At 44.8% G+C, this 27,466-nt stretch overlaps 2 protein-coding genes across 6 annotated transcripts in view; one reads left to right on the top strand and one right to left on the bottom strand.

Annotated features, from left to right (window-relative positions):
- C3H2orf88 (chromosome 3 C2orf88 homolog) overlaps window positions 1-26,683 on the bottom strand; it is a 64,474-nt gene extending 37,791 nt beyond the window's left edge. Inside the window, exons 1-4 of one of the 5 annotated variants that reach the window (XM_047720594.1) lie at window positions 26,577-26,681; window positions 24,007-24,192; window positions 10,264-10,478; window positions 7,498-7,549 (exon numbers count right to left, since the gene is read on the bottom strand). The gene's annotated coding sequence lies outside the window, so the exon portion shown is untranslated. Of the gene's footprint in view, window positions 1-2,735; window positions 2,827-3,047; window positions 3,139-7,497; window positions 7,550-10,263; window positions 10,479-24,006; window positions 24,193-26,576 lie in introns of those variants that run through there. The other 4 variants (XM_047720593.1, XM_047720595.1, XM_047720597.1 and 1 more) reach the window with 4 other exon arrangements.
- Window positions 327-7,759, top strand: LOC125094957 (translation initiation factor IF-2-like). The gene is made up of 4 exons (XM_047720635.1): window positions 327-413; window positions 2,087-2,155; window positions 2,680-5,139; window positions 7,733-7,759. The coding sequence occupies exons 1-3, from the start codon at window positions 327-329 to the stop codon at window positions 3,982-3,984; spliced, it is 1,461 nt and encodes a 486-aa protein (XP_047576591.1). The 3' UTR covers window positions 3,985-5,139; window positions 7,733-7,759.
- Window positions 26,684-27,466: the final 783 nt, after the last annotated feature.

Genomic DNA, 27,466 nt, shown 5'->3' with positions numbered 1-27,466 from the left:
TTCCCTGGCTCGGGATGGCACAGAAGCCTCAACGGCCCAACTGATTACTGGGTCTCATACTCTTATAGGGCTCCTGTACAGGTCAAATGAAGCTTGTTTTTTCCCTGTTAATCTGTTTTATATCAATTTATCAGCCAAAGAACCTATAAGGTCAGAGAAAAAAAAATTTTCCCGACACATCCTTAATTTCACAACTTTTCATTTATAAGCAATAAATTAAGTCTCAAAGAACAGGCTCCTCCTATCTCAGACACTGACTAGAGTCATTTATGACTCCCCAAACTTTCAACATCGTAATTTCAGAATGACTGGTTATGTTTCCCACCATGAACTGCTACCTGCTGTTCCTAAATACATGTACTCTGCAAGACAGGATCCAGTTAAAAGAAAATTCCCGAATCCAAGGGCAGATGGTATATTAATTAGAAAACAACAACAACAACAGAACTTCTCAGCAACTGTTTTGCTTTCTTAAAAGCAAATGATTTTATGCAGCAAAGGACAGAGAAACCTCATTAAGAGAGAACCAAGGTACAAGCAGAAAAGGTCACTTTATAAGAATTTATGTCTTCAGGGGCACCTGGGTGGCTCAGTGGGTTAAAGCTTCTGCCTTCAGCTCGGGTCATGATCCCAGGGTCCTGGGATCGAGCCCCACATCGGGCTCTCTGCTCAGCGGATAGCCTGCTTCCCTCTCTCTCTCTCTCTGCCTGCCTCTCTGCCTACTTGTGATCTCTGTCTGTGAAATAAATAAATAAATAATCTTAAAAAAAAAGAATTTATGTCTTCAAATTCTAGTGACTTATATTCCACGGAGAGCCTGCAGATGTAAACACAGAAATATTTTGACAACCTTTGGAAAACATGAAGAATGGACATCTCATGAAACTAGAGACTCAAACACTTTATTTTTCCCCAGTTTTTTCCAAAATCTAAAACAGAAGGAAATTAGAATTCCTAGGTATTACAGACCAGTTAGTTTAATACTAATTTCTGGCAAAATTCAAGATTTAATCAGTAAACAGGGACTATTTAGATGGAAAAGACCAGGGATTTCTAGAATCTAGAACTTCACTAAGAATTAGTCATTTTAAAACTAACACCATCTACTTCTGTAATAGATTGGGGATACTCAAGATGTTTATTTTTAGCAAAACATTTGATTAAAATTTTCCTCATGTCATCTTATGAAGAAACTGACCTACAGGCTAGAAGAGTTTGATTACTAGGGAGGATGTGCTAATGGAGGTCAGCTGACCATTGACCGGTCTCAGCAATATCTCCCGAAGGCCAACTACGTTCCCAACCAGGACTGCACCTGGTACTTTCAGTACATTACTTTGAATTCTAACAAGCACCCTGAAAAGCAAACGTTATTAACCTGATTCCACTGATATGGAAAATAAGTTTCTCAAGGTCACAGAGCTAGTTAAGTGTCACAGGCCAAGTTCTAAAACCTGCCTCCAAAAGTTCAGGACCATTTTCCACTGTGCCACACAGGCTTATACCGGAGTCTCTGTGGCGAAAGGAGCTATTTCATGTGTTATTAATGACTCGAAGTTCTGGAGAACAAACCCACCAAATGTGCAGGTGACATACAACGGGAAGGGACAATTAACATGATGAATGCCACAGTCAGGACTGAAACATATCTAGCAAGCTGGAAATTGGAGAGAGGCTTAAAGTAACAGAAGAGAAAAAAATGTTCACGGAATTTTTAAGGATATAGTTAAAAAGTTAGTGAAGCCTACCTTGATAGCAATGTGTGTGGGGCAGGGGCGGGGGGAGAGAGGCTGGTGGTTGGTGAGAATTTTAGTCAACCACGGGGTATTTACTCCATAAGACAATTAAGCGTTAGATGGTTTAGTTTGAAGATAGAAAGTCATTGCACTCTGCACTGTTCAGATTAGATTAGATTACGGAATTCAATTTGAGGCTAAGGATTTTCAGCGCAGAGAAGGGTCTTAAGGAAGGAAGGAAATATAAAAGCAATGATTAGTGATAACTAATACTTACTGGCTTCTAGGTACTCTACTAAGTAGTTTGTGTATATTATCTCTTTCAATTCTCACAATAATTCCACGGGTAGCTAGAGTCTCCGATCATTCCCATTTTACAGACAAGGAAGCCGAAGCGCAGGACTCTGAAAGGCTATCAGGTAAGGGGGACAAAAGTCTTTACTCTGTACCACTTTAGACTTTTCATCTCTTAGCTATTTCTTGGTCATAGACTCTTCAGATGGACGAAGTTTTAGAGATCCTTTCTGCTGAAAAATGTTCCATATAATTCCACAAGCTGGAGGACTACTGGCTAATGAGAAACAGGGCCAAGGAAGCCGCTGTCGTTTCAACGTAAACAAAGCCTTCCTGAGGGTCACAGAAAGAAGGGGTACCGCACAGGTGGTGAGCTCCCCGTCACTGAGGGCTCGATGAAAACGCGGCCTGTCGGAAACGCCGGAGCGGGCATCACTGAAATGGGCTGGAGGCTGGTCTGGTTTTCATCTCCATCTTTCGCTACAAGACGGTGGGCCCGATAGGTAATTTCGGCGATTTCTGTTCGGTAGCAACACAAGAAGTTAAAACCTGCAGATGCTGGTTTTCCAGCCCATTTTGCTGACACGTAGACGGGACACTTAGTGTCGTTCTCCGTCTACGCCTGGCAGCCGGGTCAGGAACGTGACAGCGACCTACCCCGGAGGAAAAGGGTCATATTCAACCGTGGATCTGGGCGCGACTTACATTCGTTCTGGTAAAAGTGTTTTCTTCGTCCCGGCGCGTCCTCGGTCACAGCAGCACACGCCACGCGCCTGACCCCCGAGCTGGAGTCCGGGACGGGCGCCCTCCCCGGCTCGTCCCCGTGTGCAATGTGGTCGCGCACGGGCCGGGGAGCGACAGGACCGAGGCACCAAGCCCCAGCGCCCCGCTGCTCGGACCCTCAGCGGGCGCCTGGGGCGCCTCCAGGTCCGCTCGGGTCCCCACGTGTCCTGCGAGTCGCCGAAGGGCCCCCCGCCCCCCCCCCCTCCACAGGGCCCGGCGCGAGCCCGCGCTCACCGTGGTCGCCGGGCGAAGGGACAGCGGGCGCCCCCGGCCAGCGGCGGGTCCGGTACCGAAGCCTCCGTCCGGCCTCAGCGCGCGGCGAGGAAGAACCCGCGGCCCCGGGGGCTGCCGTTCCCCGGGCTCGGGGCTGCCGGCCGGGGCTGCGCTCCTCCGGGAGGGCGGCGGGACGCTCTGTCCGCGGCGCCGGTACCCGAGGCCGCCTGGGCCCCCGCTTTCGGCCCCGGAACGGAGAAGCGCACGGCCGCGCCCACACCGACGGCCCCCGCGCCGGCCGCCCCCTCCCGTCATCCGCGCGGCTCACGGCCGGGGCAGCCGCGGGCCCGGAGCGCCATCGGCGCGGGGCGGGCTGCGGCCCGCGCGGTCCCCGCAGCTCCGGCGCCGCCTCCCCGCCCGCGCGCGGCTCCCTGGAGCGGCGGCACTCGGAGGACCGGGTGTCCTTCGGCCCAGCTCCGCGCCCCGGGCCCCTCCTCCCGCCGCCGCGCCCGCCGCGCACTCCTCGCGGGTTCGCGCCCCGCACCAGCAGCCGGGCCGGCGGTGGCGGACAACCGGCGCTCGGGTCCCGGGCGCGTCCTCCGCGGGCGGCGGTCAGGTGGGAGGACTCCGGGCGGGGGCGCCGGGCGGGGGCCGGGCCACCCGCGCCCGCGCTCACCCCCGCGTGCGGCTTCCTGCCCCGCGGGAAACCAGACCCCAAAGTTCCCGGAACGCGGGAGCGAGCAGCCCCCCACCCCGGCCCGCGTCTGAGCCCGCGGAGCTGCGGGCTGTGCGGGGCTCGGCCCGGGTGACCCGAGGGGCTGCCCTGAGGCCTCCGCGCGGGCCGGGCCGAGCTGGCTGCGGGGACCGTGCGGGCGCCCGGGGCTGTGCGCTCCCCGCGGCCTTCCTGGTGACGGCTTGGAGGGCGGTCGAGGCTTCGCCCAACCCGCGGGGCCCCTAGCACTCACCGCTCGCAGGGGCGCCGGGGCTCGGCGCTGCCCCCCGCTCGCCCGGGACGGTGCGGAGCCTGGTTCAAGAGCCCGCGGCTGCTCGCGCTCCGCTCGGGAGACACTCAGAACCGGGTTCGGGTTCGCTTCTCAGAACACAGCACCTCGGCGCAAACACGTCTCCCGCTCCTCCGACCGCGGATGTCTCCCGCGACGGGCCATGGGCCGGCGGTGTCCTCCCGCACTGGCCCGCAGGCGGCCGACTCTGAGAGGCGGTAGCAGGGACCGCGGTTCCGGTGCGTTGCAAGGCGCGCTGCTCGGCGGGGTCCGCGCCCGGGGACACCCTGGGGGCCTCTCGGACCCCGCGGCTGCACGACGTCGAGAACGAGCCGAACCACCCCCACGATCCGGACACCACCCGACCGCCAGCTCTTGGGACGCACACGAGCATCCCTGCGCCGCCAGACCGCGGAGCCCTTGACGGCAAAGATCAGACAAAGTCTACGCAGCACCTGCCGGATTTCAGACGAGCCGCGCTTTCTTATTTATTGCTTAATTAACTACGGTGACTGAGCTGTACAATACGGGAGCCCCCAAATGTGACTTTCCGTCGTGAGAACGTGACTAGTAGAACTGGAGCGGGTGGGAATACACCTACACTGATGCGTCGGGCAAGCATCCCATTTTAATATATGCAAACTGATGACACTAATACCAGCAAATACTTAAGTTCTACATATTCCGGGCGTATCATGCTGACTAATTAGGGTCAAAAGCAAGGAGCCACCTTTAGGCCTGCTTCTCACGGACAGCATCTCGTCGCTTGCTCTCCTGCTTTCCCGGCACTAAGCCGTTACCAGCCTCGTGCTGGACTGATCCATGAGGCCTCTGGGTTCCCTGCCCAGAGAGCAGTGTCAGCCCTTGATGTGCTCCAGGCGAGAGAAGAGAAATTCAGAAATTTGTGTTTTCCTTCCCAGTTACAGAGAAGAGGCGGGCAAGGAAACTGCCCTGGACCCCACTAGAAGAGAATGACGCACACAGGCGTCCTTTCACTCGGTTCGGAGACTCACGGGATCGTCCTTGCCAAGGGTCAGCTGTCCCCTGCTCCATTGGCCTCAAGAATGAATGAGCCCACGCGGGAGCGGCCTTGCTGGGCCTCCTGGCCCCAGGTGGCTGGCAGCTGTCACTCTGGCTGTGGCTCCCCTAGAGCCAGGCAGGCTCCCCTTCCTCGTCTTGGGGCTAGCCCAGACGCAGAAAAACCCCGAAGCAGGGCTCTGCTGCTTCTCCGCGCGGCCTCCCCAGACGCCGCCCACCCCAGAACCCCAAGTCTGAGACAGCTGGCAGGCGGGGCCAAGGGCAAGTGGGGCTTCCCTGGAGCTTCTGGGCAGCTGCCCCGCTCTGCCAGCAGCACCGGGCCTACTCCCGGCCAAGATGTCCGAGGCTGCAGGAGAAACTGCTTCTCCAAATGCTTTTGAGAAAGAACCTGCCTCCAGCCTTAGGATGTCAAAAGATCAGTGAGGCCTTGCCTCTCCTCGGGACCACAGGCCATGCTTTGGTCAAGACCTGCCATTGTAAGAGCCAGAGGCAAGATGGCTCAGGGGACCCTGTTGGCCCCCCACCCCCACCCCAGCGTTTCTGCTCTCCTGTCATCATCTCCTGGCTCCAACAAGATGGGCGGGCGGGAGCCCAGGCTCTTCAGGCTGCTGACAGACGCCTACTGTAGGATTTTGAAAGTGTCGGAGAACAAAGTGAGAGAGAAGAGGAGGGACCCAAACACAGCCTGACTTGAATGTGGTAGGGTGAGGTCGGGGTAGGCTGAGGGTGCTGGGGTGCAAGTGTTTAGTGGGTTTTCTTTTTGCCAGAAGGGCATGGAAAGTAAGATAAAAACAGTAATGATAGAATACTAGAATCTGAGCACACGCAGTCTGAGCCCAGAACCCACGCGGCTGACAGCAAAGAGCTATTGAGCTGGACTGAGGCCAGAGAGTAAACTTGCAATTAACAGAATTGAATCAAGGCACCACCCCCCTCCTTTTACCCTAGTAAAGAAATCCCATTTCCAAACCCAGTCCCTGTAAAACTTCCACTTCCACTACGAACAGACAGGTTGGAGAGAGGTAGGCAGCTGACTCCCTCCACTGGTTTCTCCACTTAGACTCTTGAACGCCTCTGACTTCCATTTCTGCTTCAGGTGGACAGTCACAGCATACGTCTCTGGGAGAAGCAAGAGAGGGCAAGCTACTGAGGCAGAAGGGACCTTCTAAAAGAGCTCTGACTGGTAAGATGGCCCCTGTCAGGAGGGATCTGGTCTCTAGGATTCACCTGCCACTGGGGCTCTTACTGGCCTACCAGAGACTCAAATGTCTTCACTTGTTTTCTGACAATGAAGTGATGAGGACAGGATACAAAAATGGAACAGTAGTGAATGTTCATATAGAGGCTAGAGTGTGCCTGTCCGTTAAAGAGTTATGAAAGTCACAGAAACCATATAGAAAGGGTAAAAAATGACTAAGGAGACAGAAAAAAAATTACCTTATGATATAGCGTTATGGGATATATACTGAGAGAATGGCACCCAGATAAGACCTATGAGAAAACTCATTTTGATGTTTTGATTTTCATAATAATAATTCTATGTTAAGAAAAAAATAATGCTTTTTAAAATGTTTATAAAAATAATAATTCTACCTCCTCATTTCTCATCAATAGTCCACTAGTCTAGGGAGGAAAAAACTTTAGTGGTTGCGGGCAACGTGGCTATTTCCCACATATTTTTTTTCAGTGATTCAGGTTTTGTGAACTCTTTTTTATGTTTAGGGTAAAATGGTGTCTCTAAAACTTATCTTGTACATGCTAAGATATTTTAGATTTGGCTGAGAGACCAGATAGTTACTCTGAGTAGGCGACAGACACATATTCATGTCAGACCCTAGACTAGGGTTTTAAGATGCAGATCTATAAAAAAAAGAAAAAAAATCAGCAGCAGAAATGACATACTGATTCTTTAACTTTTTGTAGCCCAAGACACATCAATACATTTCTTGATGAAGCACTAGCTAGCTGCAGATATGAAAGTGGTGTTATCCTGTGCTCTTAAAACGTTTTCCGCGCCCCTGTAATCCTCCTGGTGGTTCCTGTGCCATAGCAGGCTTCGGAATCTCATTACAAACCTTAATCACACTGTTGTGAATGACCTATGCTTCTTTAGGATTTTCTCAGAACCAAAGAGCAAATTATAAGATTACCTGACCAGCCAAATAGGTGAAAATGTAAATTAAATCTCCTAAGAGAGTTTCTTTTTTTGACATTTTAATATATATCAGAATATGTTAAAAAGTCTTACACCCAAAATAAATTTTCAAAGCTGCATTTTAGGCTATTCAAGTCTTACTCATTATGTCACGGGAACGAGAAATGATTTATATTATCTTCCTCATATGAAAGACAAGAATCCAATCACCTCTCAGACCTCCTCTTTTCCCGAAGAAAAATGTTTCACTTTTTCTCACAGGATTTCTTTTACTCACGTTTCTCAGGCTTCTCTAGACCCACTCTTGTTCTCCAGTTGTAATTAAATGTCTGTCAATGCAAACAAGGGAAAGTTCCAAATAAGAGTTTAACTAGTGCAGAGCATTAGATAGAGTATTATGGAACAGTATTTCCCAACCATGTATTCTATAGTCCAGTCCTGTTCATTAACAGCTAGATAGACTGTCACCTGCGCCATCGACCTATTCTCAATTGTCTCATTTTTCCTTGAAGTTCTACATTCTGAGTTTTGGTACTGTGAAAATTAAAAAAGAAAAAGAAAAAAGAAACTTCCTTTACAGTGGAGTTGGGAGGCCAGCAGGGGGAGCTCTCGGACCCCACCGCCGTCGTCCGTTGCGGAGCCAATAGGAAGAGAGGGGCCTCGCTTGGGAACGCTGCCTACCAGCGGGAAGAAGAAAGGCTTTTCTTCTGCCCCGGCAACGGCCCAGCCAATGAGAGACTTTGCTACTCAGCCAATGAACAGCCACTGTACTTGGGACTCGCAGTTTACTCTAATGGACTTTATTTTTCTATACCAGCCTTCCCAACTAGACCCTTTGTTCCGTAAGGTTCTCCTTTGTTCTCTGGGCTTGTCTGTGGCTTTGCTGTAGCGGGTTTGTGCCAGGTTGTAACTGTCTGCTCCTCCTGAATGAACACATTTTTGCTGGTTAACTACCGGCAGTTTTATTTTTAAGGTTAACAGTCTTTAAATTTGCTAATGTAAAATAAATAAGTAAATAAATTTGCTAATGTATATTTGTCAGTAAATGAGGCTTCTTGTACCTGTAGAGGATCGGCCTGAAGCTCTTCATACTAAATAAAATATATTTTGGAGTTTCTAAATCCCTATCAGCACTCTGTTTCTCTTGTATAAGTAGATTTAGCACTCCCCCCACCCCCCAACGGTAGAAATGTCTGGAAATAAATTAGCATCTTATTTTTTTTTAATTACTGTTGCCGTCTTCAATGGTTACGTATATTTCTTCTCTCCCCTATATTCTCCACATGGTGAGGACAGGAACCACATTCTTTATGTATTCTATGTGCTTATTTCTAGTGCCTGGCATATAGAAAGCATTCAGTGTTTGCTGAATTGAACATTCTCACTCTGCTGTGGTGCTTACTATGATTTTGTCCCATTTTAAACAAAGAAAAACTATATTAACTTAGATCCATGAGTCTGAGCTTCTTTAAGTCGTCAACCTATGTTTATTTGGACAATCATTTCTGGCTTTGAGATGGAGCCAACTTCTTTTGCATACAATGTGGGTATTAAAACCAGATAAATACTGCAATCATTGATCAAAAATTTACTATTTCAAACATCATATTGTATTGTATGTTTTTTGCTTAGGGCATATGTGCCTTCCAACATGATTGATCCATTTTCTGAATAGCCTGATTGTTAAAAATAATCTGTCCCAGTTTCATCAAAATAACTCAGCTTCCATCTTGGAATTTTGTATTTTCACATATCTATTAGTTCCTAATTTTTATTATTCCCATTTTTAAGGTATATTTAGCAAATTCTTAGCTTTAATATGAAAGCCATTAAACCTTAAAATGTTTATTTAAGAAGTTAAGGGTATTAGAATAGATACTTGAGGGGTATTCGCATGGACAAGGGACTTAATTTAGATTGTTCTGGTGGGAAGTGCTGGAACCACCAAGAAGAAATCATGGGAGGCATATCTGGCTTTAATTTAAAAAGGATTTCTATTGGTTAGAGTTTACAACAGGATGGAATGATTTGTGGGCTTCCTCTTAAACCAGAAGTTAGATAATCTATCTGGGATGCTGTAATGAAGATTTTTAAAAAGAATAGCAAAATTCCATATCCTGTAAGATGAGTCCTCCAAAGCCAGGATTCTATAATTTAGGAGTTGTTTTGCAATATGAAGACATGTGAGCTGGCCTTTGGAATGCACCCAGCACTAAGGCATTATCTTGATATCCTACTGTGTGTGCCCTCTACAAGGACAGAGACAGCTCTGGTGTGGTTGTTGCCTAAGGAAGCAGTTTATCATCTTGTAAAGATTTTCCTTAAAGAGCAAATGTACTACCAAATGTTGTATAAATTGGTACTCATGGAAGAATTCTAGCTAATTGGACATAAGCAACAGTCTATCCACATGGGGATATTTTATGGCTTGTGAAGTTTCACTTAACGGATAACCTTGTCTGATGGAGGGGGGAGCTACTAAAACTTAGAGCTAATAATGGTAATTACTATTTACTGAGTACCTACTATGTGCTGGGAACCATAGTAGCCTTCTCCATGCTATCTCATTTAATCCTTACACTAGCACCTTGAGGTATGTGTAATTTGTTTGAAATATGAGGAAATGGAAAAAATAAGGCAACATCTAATATGTGGTGAAACTTGAATTTGAACCCAGGCCTGAGTCCAAAGTCTTGATTGTCCACACCCACAATAGCCTATTAAGTCTGGCTGCATTCCAGGCAGCATTCCTTATCCAACTCCTAATCCATCAACTCTGATGGACAGTATCCATTGCCAGAAACATCTTCATTAAAATGTCTCCTAAAAATGCTCCCACATGCACAACATCTTAAAACTCCAAAAGGATCCTCTGATACGTCTATCAGAACTTAAGTTTATTTATTATTGATAAATCTTAACCAACGTTCTTAAACAGTCAGCTTGGTTATTTTTCTGATATTTTGTTAAGTGAACATGGGGATATTAGCCTTCCAGTTTTAGTGATGGAGAAAACAAAAGGTATGGAGCCTTGCTGCCTTACCTCAGTAGTCACAAATGTAGTAGTAGAGATTGTAGTAGAATTTCTTTCTCTCCGATGTTGCCTTTCTGACTCTACTAGCAATTCTACTGTTTTTCTCCAAAGCTTCTTTTCATAGAGTTTTAATAACAAGTTTCTCTTTCATGTATGTTCCACATTTAGGGCTTATATCCTTCCAAAGATTTTTCACTCCATTTTTTCACCAACTACTTCATTGCCTAGAGTGGTTGAGGAGAATAATTTTCTGCTTAAACAAAGTTATCATAAAACCAACACATGTATAAACCAATTTTTAAAAAGTTATTATCTTAGAATAAACACTTTAGTCATATTACTACTCAGATTCTCAAGGAAAATAACATCTTTATTTCCTATTACCTATCCTTGTTCATCTCTACCCCACTAGGTGACAAGTAGGTGGGAGGTGAGGGTGGGGTTTGGGGGAACTAAACATGTGTGCTCAGTTAGGCAGCTTGATCCAGGGATATTCTCTGGATTTAAATCTTGTGTCTTCCACACCGGAAGGAGCATCCTAGGCAGCAGTGAGTCTGCAGAAACTTGACTAATAGGGCTACCAATTATGAACCAGGTAAAACGTCTACCAAAAATAAAGCCCTTGGTTTTGGAATAGTTGAACTGAAACCATTTTCTTTTTTTCTGGCTGTGATTAGAGTAGAACTAATAGTCCTTTTTTTTTTTTTAATATTTATTTGAGAAAGAGAGTGAAAGTCGTGGGAGGGGTAAAGAAGGAGGGGCAGAGGGGGAGGGAGAGAGACAACCAGACACCGTGTTGAGCCCCATTTGGGGCTTGATCTCGAGAACCTTGAGATCATGACCTGAGATGAAATCAAGAGTTGGATGCTTAACTTACTGAGCTATTCAGGTGCCCCTAGAATTAATAGTTTTCTAAAGTCACTCCTGGTTCTGAATAGTAAATTCATATAATCTGATTTTAGATCTTTTCTTCTTGGTGGCTGAGTACAACAACAACAACAACAACAACACAACCTATTTATCCAAGAGTAAATCCAGAACCCATCCCTATTTCAGTGCATTGGCGAATATCTCCTTATGCAACAAGAGAAGAGAAGAGGAGAAGAGAAGAGAAGAGAAGACTTCCCCTCTCAGTCCTGCTTCTCTGCCAGCATCTGTGAAGGGGCCCGCGGATTCTCACTGCTGAACTGTCACAATTTATCTCGTAACTGATTCCCGCTCCAGGAGTCAAAGGCTGATGAAAGGTCAAAAAAAAAAAAAAAAATAGAAAATAACATTCTATTTTATAGTGAGTCTAACAGATCTCTCTATGAAAAGGACAGGACGAGAATAAAAACCATGGACCGACTGTGGCTGCTCTTATCCACTTGCTATTTGTTTAGATTAAGTTGTTTAGATCAGATCAGATTAACCTCGAGGCCCGGGAAGCCCAGACGCACGGTTTCTGAAGAGTAAACCAAGCATAATGTTAGAGGGCATGTCCGTTACGTTACTAGGTGTGCCTCTTGGTGATCATCAAGAAATGCCCTCTAGAGCCCGGCACGAGCGCATTCTGGGTTCACCTGTACGGGGCCATCCCTGGGGGCTGCTAAAGGCAAGCGCCCGGACAGGGCAGGGGGAGGCGTTCCTGATCCTGTCTGGAGGCGAGGGTTTCTCCCTGCGGAGTCTTCCTTCACGCCCAGGCAGGGGGGCTGAAATTAGTGGGAGCTCCTTCTCAAAGGACAGCTAAAATTCAGTTTCTTCTCTAGGGCTGGCTTGCTCCGGCACAGCTGACCATATTGACCGAGAACTCTGGCTGCGGAGTTGTTCCCTCCACCACTTAAGCAAGAACGTGGAAAGCAGGCTGTGCAGGCTATCTTGGAATTATGCCCAAATGTAAAAAACAGCATGAGAAAATCACCCTCATAAAAACAGAAGAGGGTCTGGGAACTCAGAAAACCACTGACGATGGATTAAATTTGCCTTCACTTTACACCAGGTATAGTTTGAGAGAAAAAAAAAAAAGCAATTGAATTATAAATCTAAAAATCAAGGAACTGAACTAAAGCCCTGGTTTTGTCCCTAAATAATTGGGAAGTTTTAACAATTTTCAAGCCTCTGAGGAACTATTTGCTAATCTATAAATCAAAATCAACTATGAAATTACATTTTAGCCTTCTTCATATGTCAGTATTTTATTAGGTTTCATTGAAGACTAGAAGTGATTGAGCAGAAGCTAAATTAATTCTGTTAGTTCTTTTAAGATTAAACAGAATAGAGGTGCCTGGCTGGCCCAGTCTGCAGAACGGGCGACCTGACCTCAGGGTGATGAGTTCAAGCCCGACGTTAGATATAGAGCTTACTTGAAAAAAAAAAAAAAAAAAAGATAGAAAAGAAGATTAAACAGAATTTAAAAAAATCAGTATGTCTTTCAAAAATAAAACTTCTTGTTTTTTATATATTTCCTCTCGGTCTTTTATATATTCTACAGTAAATATCTATCCACTCGTACTTTATATAATAGTTCTTATGCATATACTATTCTAGCATAGAATTTTGATTTCAGGTAACATTAAATAATATTGACTTTTTCTATAATTATTAACTACAAATTTACAGAATTTAACTGAATGAAGTTTCATTTAGGGAGACAGTCTGGGCTATAACACATTTCTGATTGGAGGCAAGTCTGACTACACGTCTTTGTGACTGCAAATGGACGTGTGGCATCATTAGAAAATTTCACTGTTATATTAAGAATTAAAAGTTATTTATCCATGAAATTTATTCACTTTATCTGTCTTGGAGTCAGACGATTTCATTCCTCATGCGAAAGTTCTTTCCTGGTTATTATTTAATACCTTTGCTTTGTCAAAGCCTATTCCTCTTTTTAAAAATCCCAAATGAAGAAGGAGCTCATTACATAAAACACTGGCCTTAATGTCACTTGGCCCAGTCGGTGTAGGTCAAACACGAAAGTCTAGTCATTCTTGCCCCAGATGAGAAAGAGGTTAGGTCCTAAAATTCTAGTCTGTTTCCCATTCCGTAAGTCAACACACAAGATTTCTGTAATCATATTTTGTAAACATCACCGGAGAAAACAAATTTCCGAGTACACTCTTTCAGCACAGGATATGGTAAGCTATGCGATTTTCAAAGGAATTTTAAGTAGAAGACCAAGAAACTAGTATTTTGAGCTCAGCATTTTGAGGTGAAGGATCCTCCATTAGTAACATGGACAGACACGGCTATGATCATAGCTTGCAAAAAACCTTCTTCTAGAACCAGGCCATCAAGGCAACTGGAAGGAGGAGGGTAGGAATGGAACAGGGGGACAATGGGGCTCTGTGTGAAGGTGGCTGGCAAATGGCCATCCCGTTACCCTCCTCTGAGGCCTTTGAATGTGTAGGTGTTTGCAAAGCAACCGAATTGAAGAAATAGAAACCAAAAAGATCAAAGTAGCCTGAGACTGAAAGGCACATCAAAACCAGATCCATGGAAAGATCAAACATCTCCTGATTGTCCCTAAAACGTTAGTAACCATATCTTTAAAAATGAACAAAATGAAACCCCCAGAGGAACCACCAGCGTGGCTGCCTGGGTCTCTAGAGAGGTCGCGATTCTAAACGGAATTAGACACCAAAAGAAAGTGTTTGATAAAGTTTTATTTGCAGGGAAATTCAAACTCACAAATGACTTCCAGTTGGGCTTTGGCAAATTCTAGTTCCAGCAGCTTCATGTGTTCAGATAAAGGTCACAGTTTCCCAAGTTAAAGAACAGAAGTTCAGAAGGGGCCAAAAACGGCTCCAAGGATGGCTGCCTGCAGCTGGGACCTTTTCACATTTTTCTTCACTGGCTCCCTTGACATTTCACCCTTCCGCATTTGCCAAGAGTCTTGGTTTGGGAGTCACTGAATTCAGCTTTTTCTGAAAGTGATCTCTCAATCCTAGATATTGAATGTCATTGGCAAGCTCTATTGCCTTACATCCTGTCGGCCAGAGCGGTGTGGCTACCGAGCACTCAATCAGCCGACGGCCTTGGGGAAAGAGAGCTTGGGACACCGAGTTTCACCAAACAAAAGGACCTCATAGAAGTGAGGCTCCCCCCCTCAAATACGAGAGAACCCTGTCGCTCCAGCACCCCTTGCTTCTCAGATCAGAATAGGCACATCCTGAATGTGATGGAAAGAATCAAAGTTTCCAGAAATTGAGTCCAAACAGTTTAGCTCATGACCAAAGAGTGAATGTTTTGTCCTCCCAAAAATACCATTATTAGAGGTGATGTATACAGAAGCGGGAATACAGCAGCTCGCACAACAGACTCCGCGAGAACGTTCACGAACCCCCCAGGAGAAGGTCTTGTCCTTCAGCTCCACGACGGTCACAGGCCCATGTGCACAAGCCCCAGCCCGGTCCGACCGCCTGGGACCCTCGGGCAGTCACAGCACCAATATTGTACCAAACTGGGTGGAGGCCAATGGCCTCTAATCGTAACTTTCACTGCGGAGAGGAAGTCCCATGCTTCCCCCGCAACGCCGCCGCCCTCCCTTCTGTGGCTCCTCGCGCCCTCTGGTTCTCCGCTCCGGTGAGTCCCACCTTATGCTCCGTCGTGGCCCCTTCACCGCGGCCTTGAGAACCCTCATCCCATCCTCCGCAAGCTCCTACACCCTCTTCTTGTCCTACAAGTCTCCGCACCTCCAGGCCGGATGGGAACCTGGCCCTCCCCCAGGACAGCCCTTCCCCTGCAGGCCTCGCTCCCACAGGAATGGAAGATTCTGCGCCCACTCCAGTCCCCCACTGTGAGCATTTTCCCCGCTTTTGAGGCTGCTGCCCTGTGCGCAACCTCTCCGCGATGCTTTTACTTCGGCCTCGTCCACACTGTTCCCGGTTCAGCGGGACTTCCCGGCCTGCGTCCACCCTCCCTTTCCCCCCTGGAGGTGCCTTGTCCAAGCAGAACAGAATCAGAAAGGAAAACGTCTTCAGTGATAAGACTGCGGATCACCTCAGGAATTTCTAATTTTATCAACAATGTTAAAAAATAATGTGATTAGGGGCGCCTGGGTGGCTCAGTGGGGTAAGCCTCTGCCTTCGGCTCAGGTCATGATCTCAGGGTCCTGCTCAGCGGGGAGCCTGCTTCCCCCTCTCTCTGCCTGCCTCTCTGCCTCCTTGTGATCTCTGTCTCTGTCAGATAAATAAAATCTTTAAAAAAATGTGATTACAGTTTGTGTGTAATAAAACTCATCTAAAATATATAAATATTTATATAGATTATTAAAAAAATTCTTAGGGTTTCCTGCTCAAAACGTGAAACAGTTTAATTTGCTTCAAATTAATTTGTGTAAAAAATCTGTAAAATTTTAGAGTAAAAAATTTTTAAATGTGATGACATACATAAATGTTTGAAGGGTTTGCACACATTCTAAAATGTAGATTAAATTTAACTTCTGCTACAGAGTTCTGCTTTCACGACTTGATACTTAGATGCTTAGTCTTGTATATTATCACTATGCTTTCTCCTGGTAGCATTACCTTTTTAAGTTCTAGAGATGTGGAGAAATAATCTCAAGGTGGATTTATAGATTTATTGTTATTATATCTCCATTAACTAGATCCCCCCATGGATATAGCTTTCTCTTCCCTCAAGCATGCACGCTCATTTAAAAAAGTACAATTAAACATAAAAACAAGGTAAACAAAAATCCTGTAGCATCCACTCTTTCTCTCAGAAAGTCATTCTATCATAAATAGTTGTATAGGATTATACCTTACATATTTTTTTAAACTATGAATAGGAAATTTACCTCTTCTATAAGGAATAATCTTAACAGCCTCATGTGTAGCCCTCCACACTTTTCTGGTATACAAACATTCTACATATAGAGCATGCCATGGTGTGTGTGTGTGTGTACAAAATTTAGGTGGTCATTTGTTTTTATAATAATGAGATCTTATTATAGATACTTCTCTATATTAATATTTTCACACTAAAGAGTACTCTGAAAATCTAACTCAATGAGCAAAAGGAAAAAAAAATACAGTAATTTTGAATATAGTTGTGTAAGGCCCCGGGTAACTTAAAAAATTGCGTTTTCGTTTTCTTCACTGTAAAATTGCCATCACCTACTTCATAATGTTGCCATGAGGATCAAAGGAGTGCCTAGCTCATGGGGTGTGCTTTTTAAATAAAAAAAAAAAGATTTTTCTTTATTTATTCGACAGAAAGAGATCACAAGTAGGCAGAGAGGCAGGCAGAGAGAGAAGGGGTCCCCGCTGAGCAGAGAGCCCGAGGCGGGGCTTGATCCCAGGACCCTAAGATCATGACCTGAGCTGAAGGCAGAGTCTTAACCCACTGAGCCACCCAGGCGTCCCTTGGGGTGTGCTTCTTAAGAGTTTAATTTACTTCTTTCAATGGCTGTGGGGGGATGTGGGGGGCATAATGTGCATAGTCATTGACTTCCTGAGGGCACTTTCGTTGTTTTCAGTCTTTGACTAGTACAAGCAATGTTACAACACATAGAATTATATGGGTATCTCATTCAGCAGTGACTTGTCCTTCCATGTGGTGGATTTTAATCCACATTTCTTTTCAAAAAGGCTGAAACAGTTGGCATTTCCACATGCACGAGAATATCCATCTCCCCAAATCTCTTCAGTGAGAGCTATTCCCACTTTTTATTTTGGCTGATTTAATGGCTAATCTAATGGCTGATCTAATGGCTATGTGGTGATGTATCATGCTGGTTTTATGTGCGTTTCCCGAACTCCCAGCAAGGCTGAGCACAAGTTCATGCTTATTGGTCTCCTGCATTTGCTTTGTCCAAATCTCATTTGTCCATTTTTTCTTTTTGGCTATTTAGGTTTTTATCCATTTGTAAGCACTTTTTATATAGTTTAGATATATCTCTATCATGTATTTCAGATCATTTCCCCTAAGCTATTTCCTCTTTCAAAGTTAAATTTTTATTGAAGTGCAATATTCATTTCCTTTAGGTTGACATTTGATCCTTTGCAAATGGATTAAAATTATAAATTATGTGTGTTTTTTTTTTCATAGTTTCTCAGCCCTATCTCAGGTAATCAACAACTTGAGGGATATTTCTGTGCATATGAAGCCTATTATTTCTTCCTCCTTTTCTTTAATCAATCTGGAATTTACTTTGAAATACTCTTTTCCAGATGAACAGGCTGTTAGGTCAGCACCATTTTAAAAATAACCCATCTTTCCACTTTTAACTGAAATACCATTTTTGTTATATATCAAATAGCCACATGTACTGGGATCTATTTCCGAGCTCTCTCTATTCTATCCTCTGACTTGCCTCTTTCTAAGCCAAAACCAAAGCCATTATAAGCAGGTTGTGATATGCTTTAATCTTGTAAGACAAGTCATTCCTCACTAGTCTTATTTACATTTATTATCTCATATAAACTTTAAGATCACTTTATCCAATTCCTCCCAAACATTACTCAAATTTAAATTAGGATTGTATTACATTTGCTTAATTTTGGGAGAATTCATGTTTTTTGGTAGTATATATATCTAAAAACACTGATGTCTTTACATAACATTTTATTTTATTTTTTTTCAGATGGTCCTTTGTTTTTTTTTTCTTTTAAAACTTGTTGCTAGTAGAGAAAAAAAGTAATCTATTTTTCTTTATCCAACTTAGATCAATTTTGACATTAGTATCCCAAAGACCATTCTAAATCTTCATTATTCAAGCTGTCCTCATTCTCACCAGACATCCTCACTTCCTACTTCATTAAGAAAATTGAGGTTATCAGCTTTCCAGACTCCTGTGTTCATGATCACCTGTGTTCATACCATTTCTTAAAAGCTTTTCCTCCATTGTTGGAGGATGAAATTTGTCTCCTCCTGTTCAAGCCCAGACTCCATTGCCTCCAACTCTTTCAGCTTCCTTGAGGACCTGGCTCCATTGATTTGCCGCCTTCTCTCCCGCATCTTCCATCTCTGCTTCTTGTTTTCTTCTGTATCCTCTCTGTGCTGTTAAATTCCTCTTTTCTGTTGCGAAGGGGCTCCTTTAATCCTCTTGACCTGATTCTACAGCCATTCAGCCATTTCCAATGATCAGAAATACAAAAATTCTGACCGACGGTTCTTCTCCTATCCTCCCTTAACTTGGGCTAAAACATGGCTCTGTCAGCTTAGAGTGAGGACAGACAAGGGTCTGTGTCCCACAGATCTCCTCATCCTCTTTCTAGCTCTTCTGTATTTGGGGCAAAAGTAGCGGGGGAAGGGAGAGAGAAAAATGTCTCTTCCTTTGATTGTGGAAAATCGCAGTCCTCTGTGTTGGCTGTCCCTGCTTCTGGGGCTACTACTGAGCAGCCACTATGGGGAGTGCATGTTAAAATGCTGGCTTTCTCTTCTAGTACTTGTATGCATGGATTCTTAAGTAAGCCTTGGAAAAGGGTCTCAGGTGAGAGATCTGCCTGCAGGTGTATAGCTCTTCTCCACTCTCTCTCTGCTCCCTCACAGACAGTCCACATCATTGTCTTGAATGGACCTAGTCCTTGCCCAAATGGCCACAGTATTTTATACCTTCTCCCTGAGAGTGGAAAAGGTATTTAAAAAAAAAAAAAAGGTATAAAAGGGGTAGACTCCCCACCCCTTTAGTCTAGACTCAACTGTGTAACTTTTTTTGGTCAGTGGAACAAAAGAAAATGTGATTTTGGGGGTTTGTGTGCATGATAGAAGTCATACTGTTATTGCAAAGCAAAACTCAGCCCTATGTTGTAAATAAGAGATACTCCTCAGGCAATGCCTTTCAGTAAAGATAAACATGAAAGGATGAGTAAATATGAATACAAAGAAAGCATGGGCCCTGGTTTTGATATCAGTGAATATAGAATTCAAACCAAAAAGCAATTTAAAAAGCTTCAGTGCTAAAGGTAAAAATTCACAAGGAAGATAAGATATGAATACTTATGTACCAATTAACTTAGCAATAACTCTATGAGGTAAAAACGATAGAATATACAATGAGAAACTGAAACACACTAAAAATAGGACACTTTAATGTAGTTTCTAATCCAAAACAGATCAAAAGTTCAAAAAAATAAGATATAGGAAGATAGAAATAATCACAGAAACGAAGGAAATCAAGAAGTTACTTTGCACAACACTATGAAAAGAGAAATAACAAGTGACACCACATAAATACAAAGGATTATAAGAGAATAGTATAAAAATTATATGCCAACAAATTGGACAACCTAGAAGAAACAGATAAATTCCTAGAAACATGTATCATTTCAAACTGAATCAGGAAGAAGTAGGAAGTTTGAACAGACCAATTGCCAGCAATAAAATTGAATCAGCCATCAAAAAACTCTTGACAAAAGTCCAGGACCAGACAGCATCACCGGCGAATACTATCAAATGTTTAAAGAAGAGTGAGGGGTGCCTGGATGGCTCAGGTAGTAGAGCGCAATTTCAAGGTTGTGAGTTCAAGCCCCATGGTGGGCGTGGAGTACATATATATATTTTTTTAATTTTCTTCTTAAACTATTCCAAAAAATGGAAGAGGAAAGAAAGTTTCCAAATTCATTCTATGAGGTCAGCATTACCCTGACACCAAAGTCAGATAAAGACACTACAAAAAAGGGAAGTACGGGCCAATATCTCTGATGAACATAGTTGCAAAAATCTTCAATATTAGCAAACTGAATCCCACAATACCTTAAAAAAGTCATTCGCCATGATCAAGTGGGATTTATTCCCAAGACGCAAAGGTGGTTCAATATTCACAAATCAATCAACATGATACATCACAATAACAAGAGAAAGGATAAAAACCATATGATCATTTCAATAGATGCACAAAAACCATTTGACAAAGGACAACATCCATTCATGATAAAAACCCTCAACAAAGTATGTTTAGGGGGAACATAACTCAACATAATAAAAGCATATATGAAAAACCCACAGCTAACATTATATTTAATGGTGAAAAACTGAGAACTTTCCCCCAGAGATCAGGAATAAGACAAAGATGTCCATTCTCACCACTTTTATCCAACATAATATTAGAAATATCAAGCAATCAGACAAGATAAAGGAATAAAAATCATCCAAATTGGTAAGGAAGAAGTAAAACTTTCATTATTTGTAGATGACATGATACTGTATATGGAAAACCCTAAAAACTCCACTGAAAAACTATTAGAACTGATAAATGAATTCAATCAGTTTGCAGGATATAAAAGTAATGTTCAGAAATCCATGGCATTTCTATAAACTAATAATGAAGCAGCAGCAAGAGAAATTAAGAAAACAATCCCATTGCAATTGCACCAAAAATAATAAAGTATCCAGGAATAAACTTAACTAAACAGGTGAAAGACTTGTACTCTGAAAACTATAAAACATCTATAAAGGATTTGGAGATAGAAGGACATTCACGCTCATGGGTTAGAAGAACAAATATTGGTTGTTGTTTTTTTTTTAAAGAAGTTTTTTAAGTGATCTCTACACCTAATGTGTGGCTTGAACCCTGAGATCAAGGAAGTTGCATGTTCTACTGACTGAGTCAGCCAGGCACCCTATGGCAGAACAAATATTGTTAAGATGTCCATACTACCCAAAACAATCTACGGATTTAATGTAATTCCTATCAAAATGCCAATAGCATTTTTCACAGAACTAGAACAATCAAAATTTATATGGAACCACAAAAGACCTCAAATAGCCACAGAGATCTTGAAACCAAACCAAACAAAACCAAAACAAAACAAAACAAAACTGGAGGTATCACAATCCCAGATTTAAAATCATATTACAAAGCTGTAGCAATCAAAACAGCATGGTACCAAAACAAAAAGACACATTGATCAATAGAACAGAATAGAGAGCTCAGAAATAAACCCGTAATTAGATGGTCAATTAATCTTTAATAAAGGAGGCAAGAACATACATTGGGTAAAAGACAGCTCTTCAATAAATGGTGCTAGAAAAACTGGACAGCTGCATGCAAAAGAGTGAAATTGGACCACTTTATTACAGCACACACAAAAGTTAGCTGAAAATAGATTAAGGACCTCAAAGTGAGAATCGAAACCTAAAAATCATAGAAGAGAACAGGCAGTAATTTCTCTGACATTGGCAATAGCAACATTTTTTCTAGGCATGTCTCCTGGGGCAAGGGAAACAGAAGCAAACCTAAACTATTGGGACTACATCAAAATAAACAGCTTCTGTCCAGCAAAGGAAACCATCATCAAAGCTAAAAGACATTTGGGGCACCTGGGTTGCTTAGCCAATTAAGTGGCAGCCTTCAGCTCAGGTTACGTTGATAGGGTTCCTGATTCGAGCCCTGCATAGGGCTCCCTGCTTAGCAAGGTGTCTCTTCTCCCTCTCCCTCTGGCTCATGCTCTCTCTCCCTCACACTCTCTCTCCTTCTCGCTCTGTCAAATAAACAAAATCTTAAAGAAAAAAAACTGAAAGACAACGTAGTGAATGGGCGAAAGTATTTGCAAATCACATGTCTGATAAAGGGTTAGTATCCAAAATATATAAAGAAGTTATGCAACTCAACACACACACACACACACACACACACACACACATGCACGCATGCCCATGAATAATCCTATTAAAAATGGGCAGAAGACATGAACAGATGTTTCTCCAAAGAAGATACACAGATGGCTGATACATGATGCTCAACATCACTATTCATCAGGGAAATACAAATAAAAACCTCAATGACCTATCACTTCACACCTGTTACAATGGCTCAGATCAAAAATACAAGAAACAACAAGTGTTGGTGAGGTTGTAGAAAAAAGGATCCCTTTGCAGAAGGAATGCAAGCTGGTGCAGCCACTGTGGAGAAGAGTATGGAGGTTCCTCAAATGTTAAAAATAGAACTTCCATATGATTCAGCAATTACACTACTAGGTGTTTACCCAAAGAAAATGAAAACACTAATTTGAAAAGATATACACACACTGATGTTTAGGGCACCATCATTTATAATAGCCGAAATATGGAAGCAACTCATATTTGGTAGGTGAATGGATAAAGGAGACAGTGTGTGTGTGTGTGTGTGTGTGTGTAAAAGGAACTATTACTCAGTCAGCAAATGAAATTTTGCCATTTACAATGACATAGACGGAGCTAGAGAGAATAATGCAAAGCAAAGTAAGCTACAGAAAGACTAATGCCATATGATTTCACTCCTATGTGGAATTTAAGAAAGAAAACAATTGAACAATAAAAGAAGAGAGACAAACCAAAAACAGACTCTTAACTACAGAGAATAAACCAAACCATCAGAGGGGAGGTGGGTGGGTGGACGAGGTGGCGGGAATTCAAGAGGAGACACTCATCATGATGAGCACTGAGTAACGTAAGGGATTGCTGAATCAGTATATTGTACTCCTGAAACTAACGTAATGCTGGATGTTAAGTATAGTAGATTTAAAATAAAATAAACATTATATAAAAAATTAAAAGTGCAGGATTGGCTAATAAAAAGATAAACTAATGGAACAGAACAGAAAGTCCAGAAATAAACTTGAATACATAAAGGAATTTAGTGTGAAATGAAGACTGCACGCCAAATCAAACATAAAGATAGTCTTTTCAATAAATAGTGTCGGAAAAACTGGGAATCAAGTTGGAAAAAAGTAAAGCATGTTCCATACTCATGGTACGTATCAGGATAAGCAAAGAGATCCATATGGATCACAGATTTAAATGTAAAAAAAATGAAATAATAAACACATTAGAAAACAGTAGGTGAGTTTTATTTTATCCTTTGGAAGACCTTTCTAATGATGATTCAGAATCCAGAAAGGCTGACAGTTAAAAGTAAACACAAAAACAAGTACTTTTGCAGGTTAGAAATATACAAACAGCAAAATCAAAATACAAATGACAAAATAAGAAAGACATTTGTGACTCACAGCACAGAATAAGTACTTACATTCTCTCTCTCTATATGTATATATATATATGTAAATTTCTAGAAATAAAGAAAAAGACCAACTTTATATGAATGTGGGCAAAGGATATGAATGGATAGGTCACGGGAAAAAAAATTGTCACTAAACATATGAGACAATGCCAGACTTCACTGGTAAAAATACAAATTAATATTCCGTCAAGATACAATTCCTCAACTATCAGATTAGCAGAATCCAAAAGTCCTCTAGCACACTGCAGGGGAGGCTCTGGGGAAGCGGACACTTTCAAACACCGCTTGTAGAAGTAGGAAATGGAATAACCACCAGGAAGGATTTTCTGGAAACATTTACCAGAATTTCAGATACACTTACTCTTTTTTTTTTTTTTAAGATTTTATTTATTTATTTGACAGAGAGAGATCACAAGCAGACGGAGAGGCAGGCAGAGAGAGAGAGAGGGAAGCAGGCTTCTTGCTGAGCAGAGAGCCCGATGTGGGACTCGATCCCAGGACCCTGAGATCATGACCTGAGCCGAAGGCAGAGGCTTAACCCACTGAGCCACCCAGGCGCCCCAGATACACTTACTCTTGACCCAATAATCTAATTTCCAGGAATCCCAATATAGATATAGATTGATATAGATATCACAAATAACATCTATACATGCATACATTATTTGTACTAATATGAAACAACAGTTGTGGAAGGATATCCCTTGCAGGATTTTTGTAAGATCAGAAGATGGGAACAGAAGCACGCAGCAATAGGGGCTGGTAAGTCATGGGATATGTGGACAATAGGAAACTGTGCATCTGCAAGAGAGAATAAGGAACATCCTTACCAACTACTGACTTGGAAACATCTCCAGGATAAATTTTCATGCTCGAAAAGATAAAGAATAAAACAGTGTGTATTTTCGGTTCTTCTATGTAAACGGCTGCGGCCACCGTGCACTCGCGCTTGCGTACGTGCCCAAGGAAACACTGGGAGGACCACCCACAAGCTGATAGCGGTAATAATCCAGCAGCTGGAGGGAAAAGGTGCACAGGCGTGGGTAAGAAAGAGATTTCGATGTAATCTTTTAATGTTGATAAATTCAATGAATATTGTGCATGTTTGGGAAACTGTAAATGTTCAGTGTGGCTTTTCTCATAGGTTAAATTTCAAATTCCTGAGGCTCAAAGCAACCCTGCACAACTTGGCCCTAGCCCGAAGGGCTTTTCCTTTCTCATCTCCTACCCCTGCGGGGACCTGGATCCGCGTGGGTGTGGCAGGAACCAGGAAGTTACGAAGTCGCGGTGGGAGGAGTTTCCGGCGTGTCCGGTCTCCTCCGCGAGGCGGCCCCTGCCCTCGAGGCGCCGCAGAGTCGCCTGGGAGTCGTGCAGGCGGGCGCTCCAAAGAGGGGCGGTGGCTGCGCTCGTCAAGGGGACGGGGCAGCCGGAGTTTGGGGTCGAGAGAAAAGCCGGGGCCCTGGTCCAGTGAACCCCATACACACTGGGAAGCGAGACCCCGTGAAGATGATTCCTTTCACCACAGGACTCCTGGACTCCCGGCGCCGTCCTCAGGGAGCTCTCGATTTTTCACGGAAGCGCAGCTGTCGCGCCGTGTGGCGCGGCTCTCGGGCACGACCTCGCGACCGGACCAGTCTGTGCGCTGCTGTGCTCACCCCGAGCGCGGCTCCCAGCCGGCGCCGTCCGGGCTGTGGTCGTCGTCGGTCCACCATTCCGTCTACCACCGACCGTGTTCCCTGCGCTGCGCCTTCTGCTCCTGTGACTCGTCCGTCCGCGGGTGTCTCCCCCATGACCTGTCACCCGCTTCGCCCATCCCGCAACCGTCGCCCTCCTCAGGGAGGTCTGGTAAGGGCGCGCGTCCCGTGACAGCCTTGCGGGAAATCACTGCTCCTCACTGCGTTCAAGATGATCCTAAAACCCCTTCCCTGGCTGTACCGCTCGCGCCCACAGATTCGGTCCCGCCGCACCTCCAGCCGCGCTCCCCTCACAGTGCTCCCCGCACAGTCCTCGTCCATGTCCGGGGTGTGTCCGGCTGCTTCTCGCCGTGTTCGCGCCGTCCCTGCCGCACCGCCCGACGGCCGCTCGCCCCGCTGTCCCCGCCGGGTCGTACCTCTGAAGAGGCGCGTCGTCACCGCCTCCGCTTCCTTCCACACGAAGCTCCGTGACTGACGCGCATTTACTTGTTTGAGGACTCGCTGCCTCACGACGCGACGAGCGCCACGAGGCCGGAATCGTTCTTCTCAGACTCAGGAGGAGGCTCGGCGGCCGGCGGCCGGTGAAGGTTTGTAGAGGAAATTATGCTCCGTAAACCTCCAGCGAGATTCGGATGCTCTTTCCCCAGACGTGGAAGCGGAGGGTCAGAAAGGCCGGGTCTTCTCCCCAGCGTCCCCAACCCAGTCCGCGTCAAACCCCACGTCCTGGAAGGCGGCGTTCGTCCCGAGTGTGAGCGGCTCCTCGCCGGAACGACCAGAAGGGCCTGGAGGCGGCCGAGGCCCCGAATAGCAGCGCAGCGGGTCCCGGCTGACGGCGGCCTCGTGGCCGGCGGGGCGCAGCCTCGTGGGGGCCCTTGGGAACGGCCCTGGGTCTCCCCCGCACGTCACAGAACACGGATGCGGTGGGATATCCTGTAAGTGGGTCGAGGGAAACGGGTTTGCGAAGGGAACTGCTCTCAGAGGGGCCCGCGGGGTGGAGGGAAGAGTCCAGAGCGGGAAACAAGCAAGGAAAGGGGGTGCGGCGCCCCCGCAGCCACGGGGACAAGAGAACGCGCGGTTGACCGACAGCGACAGCGCGCCGCTGCTTGGGAACGACCCGCGGCTCTGAACAAGCGGCGGGGACGGGAGCAGAACCGCCCAGGGGTCGGGAGGCTCGCAGGCAGGACGAGGCTGCGGCCCTCACTGCATTCCTGGGGCTTCGAGTGCTCTTGTCCCTGGAGAGACTCGTACTCGCTGGTGTAGCCCCTCGCCCCCCATCGAGTTCTGGCCTAACCCGGTTCCTCTGGAAACTCCGGCTTCACCGCGGTTGGCTGAGCGGCTCCTGCTGTGAGTCCTGAGGGGCGGAGTGGGAGTGGGAGTGGGGGTGGGGGGTGGGGAAGGCTTCCCGGGAGGAGAGCTGGAAGTTCAAAGATCCTGGGGTATGTTCAATACCACATCTTACGCTCTCAGAAGTGGGTGTCAATCTAGGTGTCGTCTCAGGCAGCTCAAGGGTGCGGCAGGCCCAGCAGGAGCCGACACCAGCCGCTTCTAAAATGCAGAAGCTCCTGACTTGAGACACACTCCATTAGGCTTGAACCCCTGCGTCGTTAGACTTGGCGAGCGACGGAAACTAGTCATATCAGGTTTAGTGTGTCAATCACTAAAAAGCAAAATATTTGGTATGAAGAGTTTGCTAAGGAAAACTGTACCTTAAAACTGGAATCCAAATGATCCAAAACAGGTATCCTATGAAGCGTGTAGAAACAGGCTCGTGGCCCCCGGAAGGCATCCGGCCGGCTCCCAGGCCCCTCCGCCTAGAGACAGTTGCTAGGCGGCACCCGATTTGCTCACAAATGCACTTTCCACCCAAGGATCCGCGCTGTGATGACACACAACCCACCGCCCCGTCGACCGTGCTGCTCCTGTTTCATTAAAGGCAAGACACCGTGGCCAACATCACTGAGGCTGGCCGGTCGTCTTGTGGACACGGAACTGCGCCAGTGTCTTTCCTGAACAAAAAGATGAAGATCTTTGCCTTCTAGGTCTAGGAGTCTTTAGAATAGTTTAAGGCTGCATGTTTCATTTGTTCTTAATTCCTCTGAGGCCAGTGTAAATGTTGTCAGGGATCAGCACATCGGATAATGGATCTGACTCGTCTTCCAAGTTTTTATATTGATCTACAAAACACCAATACTGCAATTCATTTCATTTAAACTTATTTTAAAAATATTTAGTAGGCAGATTCTGAGAATTTGAAATGTATAAAGAAAACAAAGATGTTGTTCTAGAATTCTGAGGTCTTACTTTTGTATTCATGGTAGTAATGTGCTCAGTAATACAAAAATAAAAGGGAGAAGTGTGATTGGCCCTTTTTCCAAATGCAGGTTTTTCTAGTACATCTGCCCAATCATTAATTGGATGAAGTCCCATCACGAATATTCAACACTTCCAAAAACAAATAAAACTTTTCCTCAAAGCAGCATGCTTTTTTTCATTTTTGTTAAATTATTCTCATGTTTGTTAAAGGTGCCTTCCCATTCCTGGTCCTTTAGACTTAAAATCCTGGAGCTATAACTGCCGCCTCTACGATATTTTTTCC

Source organism: Lutra lutra, chromosome 3 (assembly GCF_902655055.1).
Source record: "Lutra lutra chromosome 3, mLutLut1.2, whole genome shotgun sequence".
Taxonomy (NCBI): Eukaryota; Metazoa; Chordata; class Mammalia; order Carnivora; family Mustelidae; genus Lutra; species Lutra lutra.
This window is presented reverse-complemented; position numbering and strand designations above follow the sequence as displayed.

Coding starts and splice junctions, on each gene's coding strand:
- LOC125094957 (XM_047720635.1), top strand. CDS start 327: ATGAACTGCTACCTGCTGTTCCTAAATACATGTACTCTGCAAGACAGG. Junction 414..2,086: donor CCCGAATCCAAGGGCAGATG/GTATATTAATTA, acceptor TTCCACGGGTAG/CTAGAGTCTCCGATCATTCC. Junction 2,156..2,679: donor GGACTCTGAAAGGCTATCAG/GTAAGGGGGACA, acceptor GGAACGTGACAG/CGACCTACCCCGGAGGAAAA.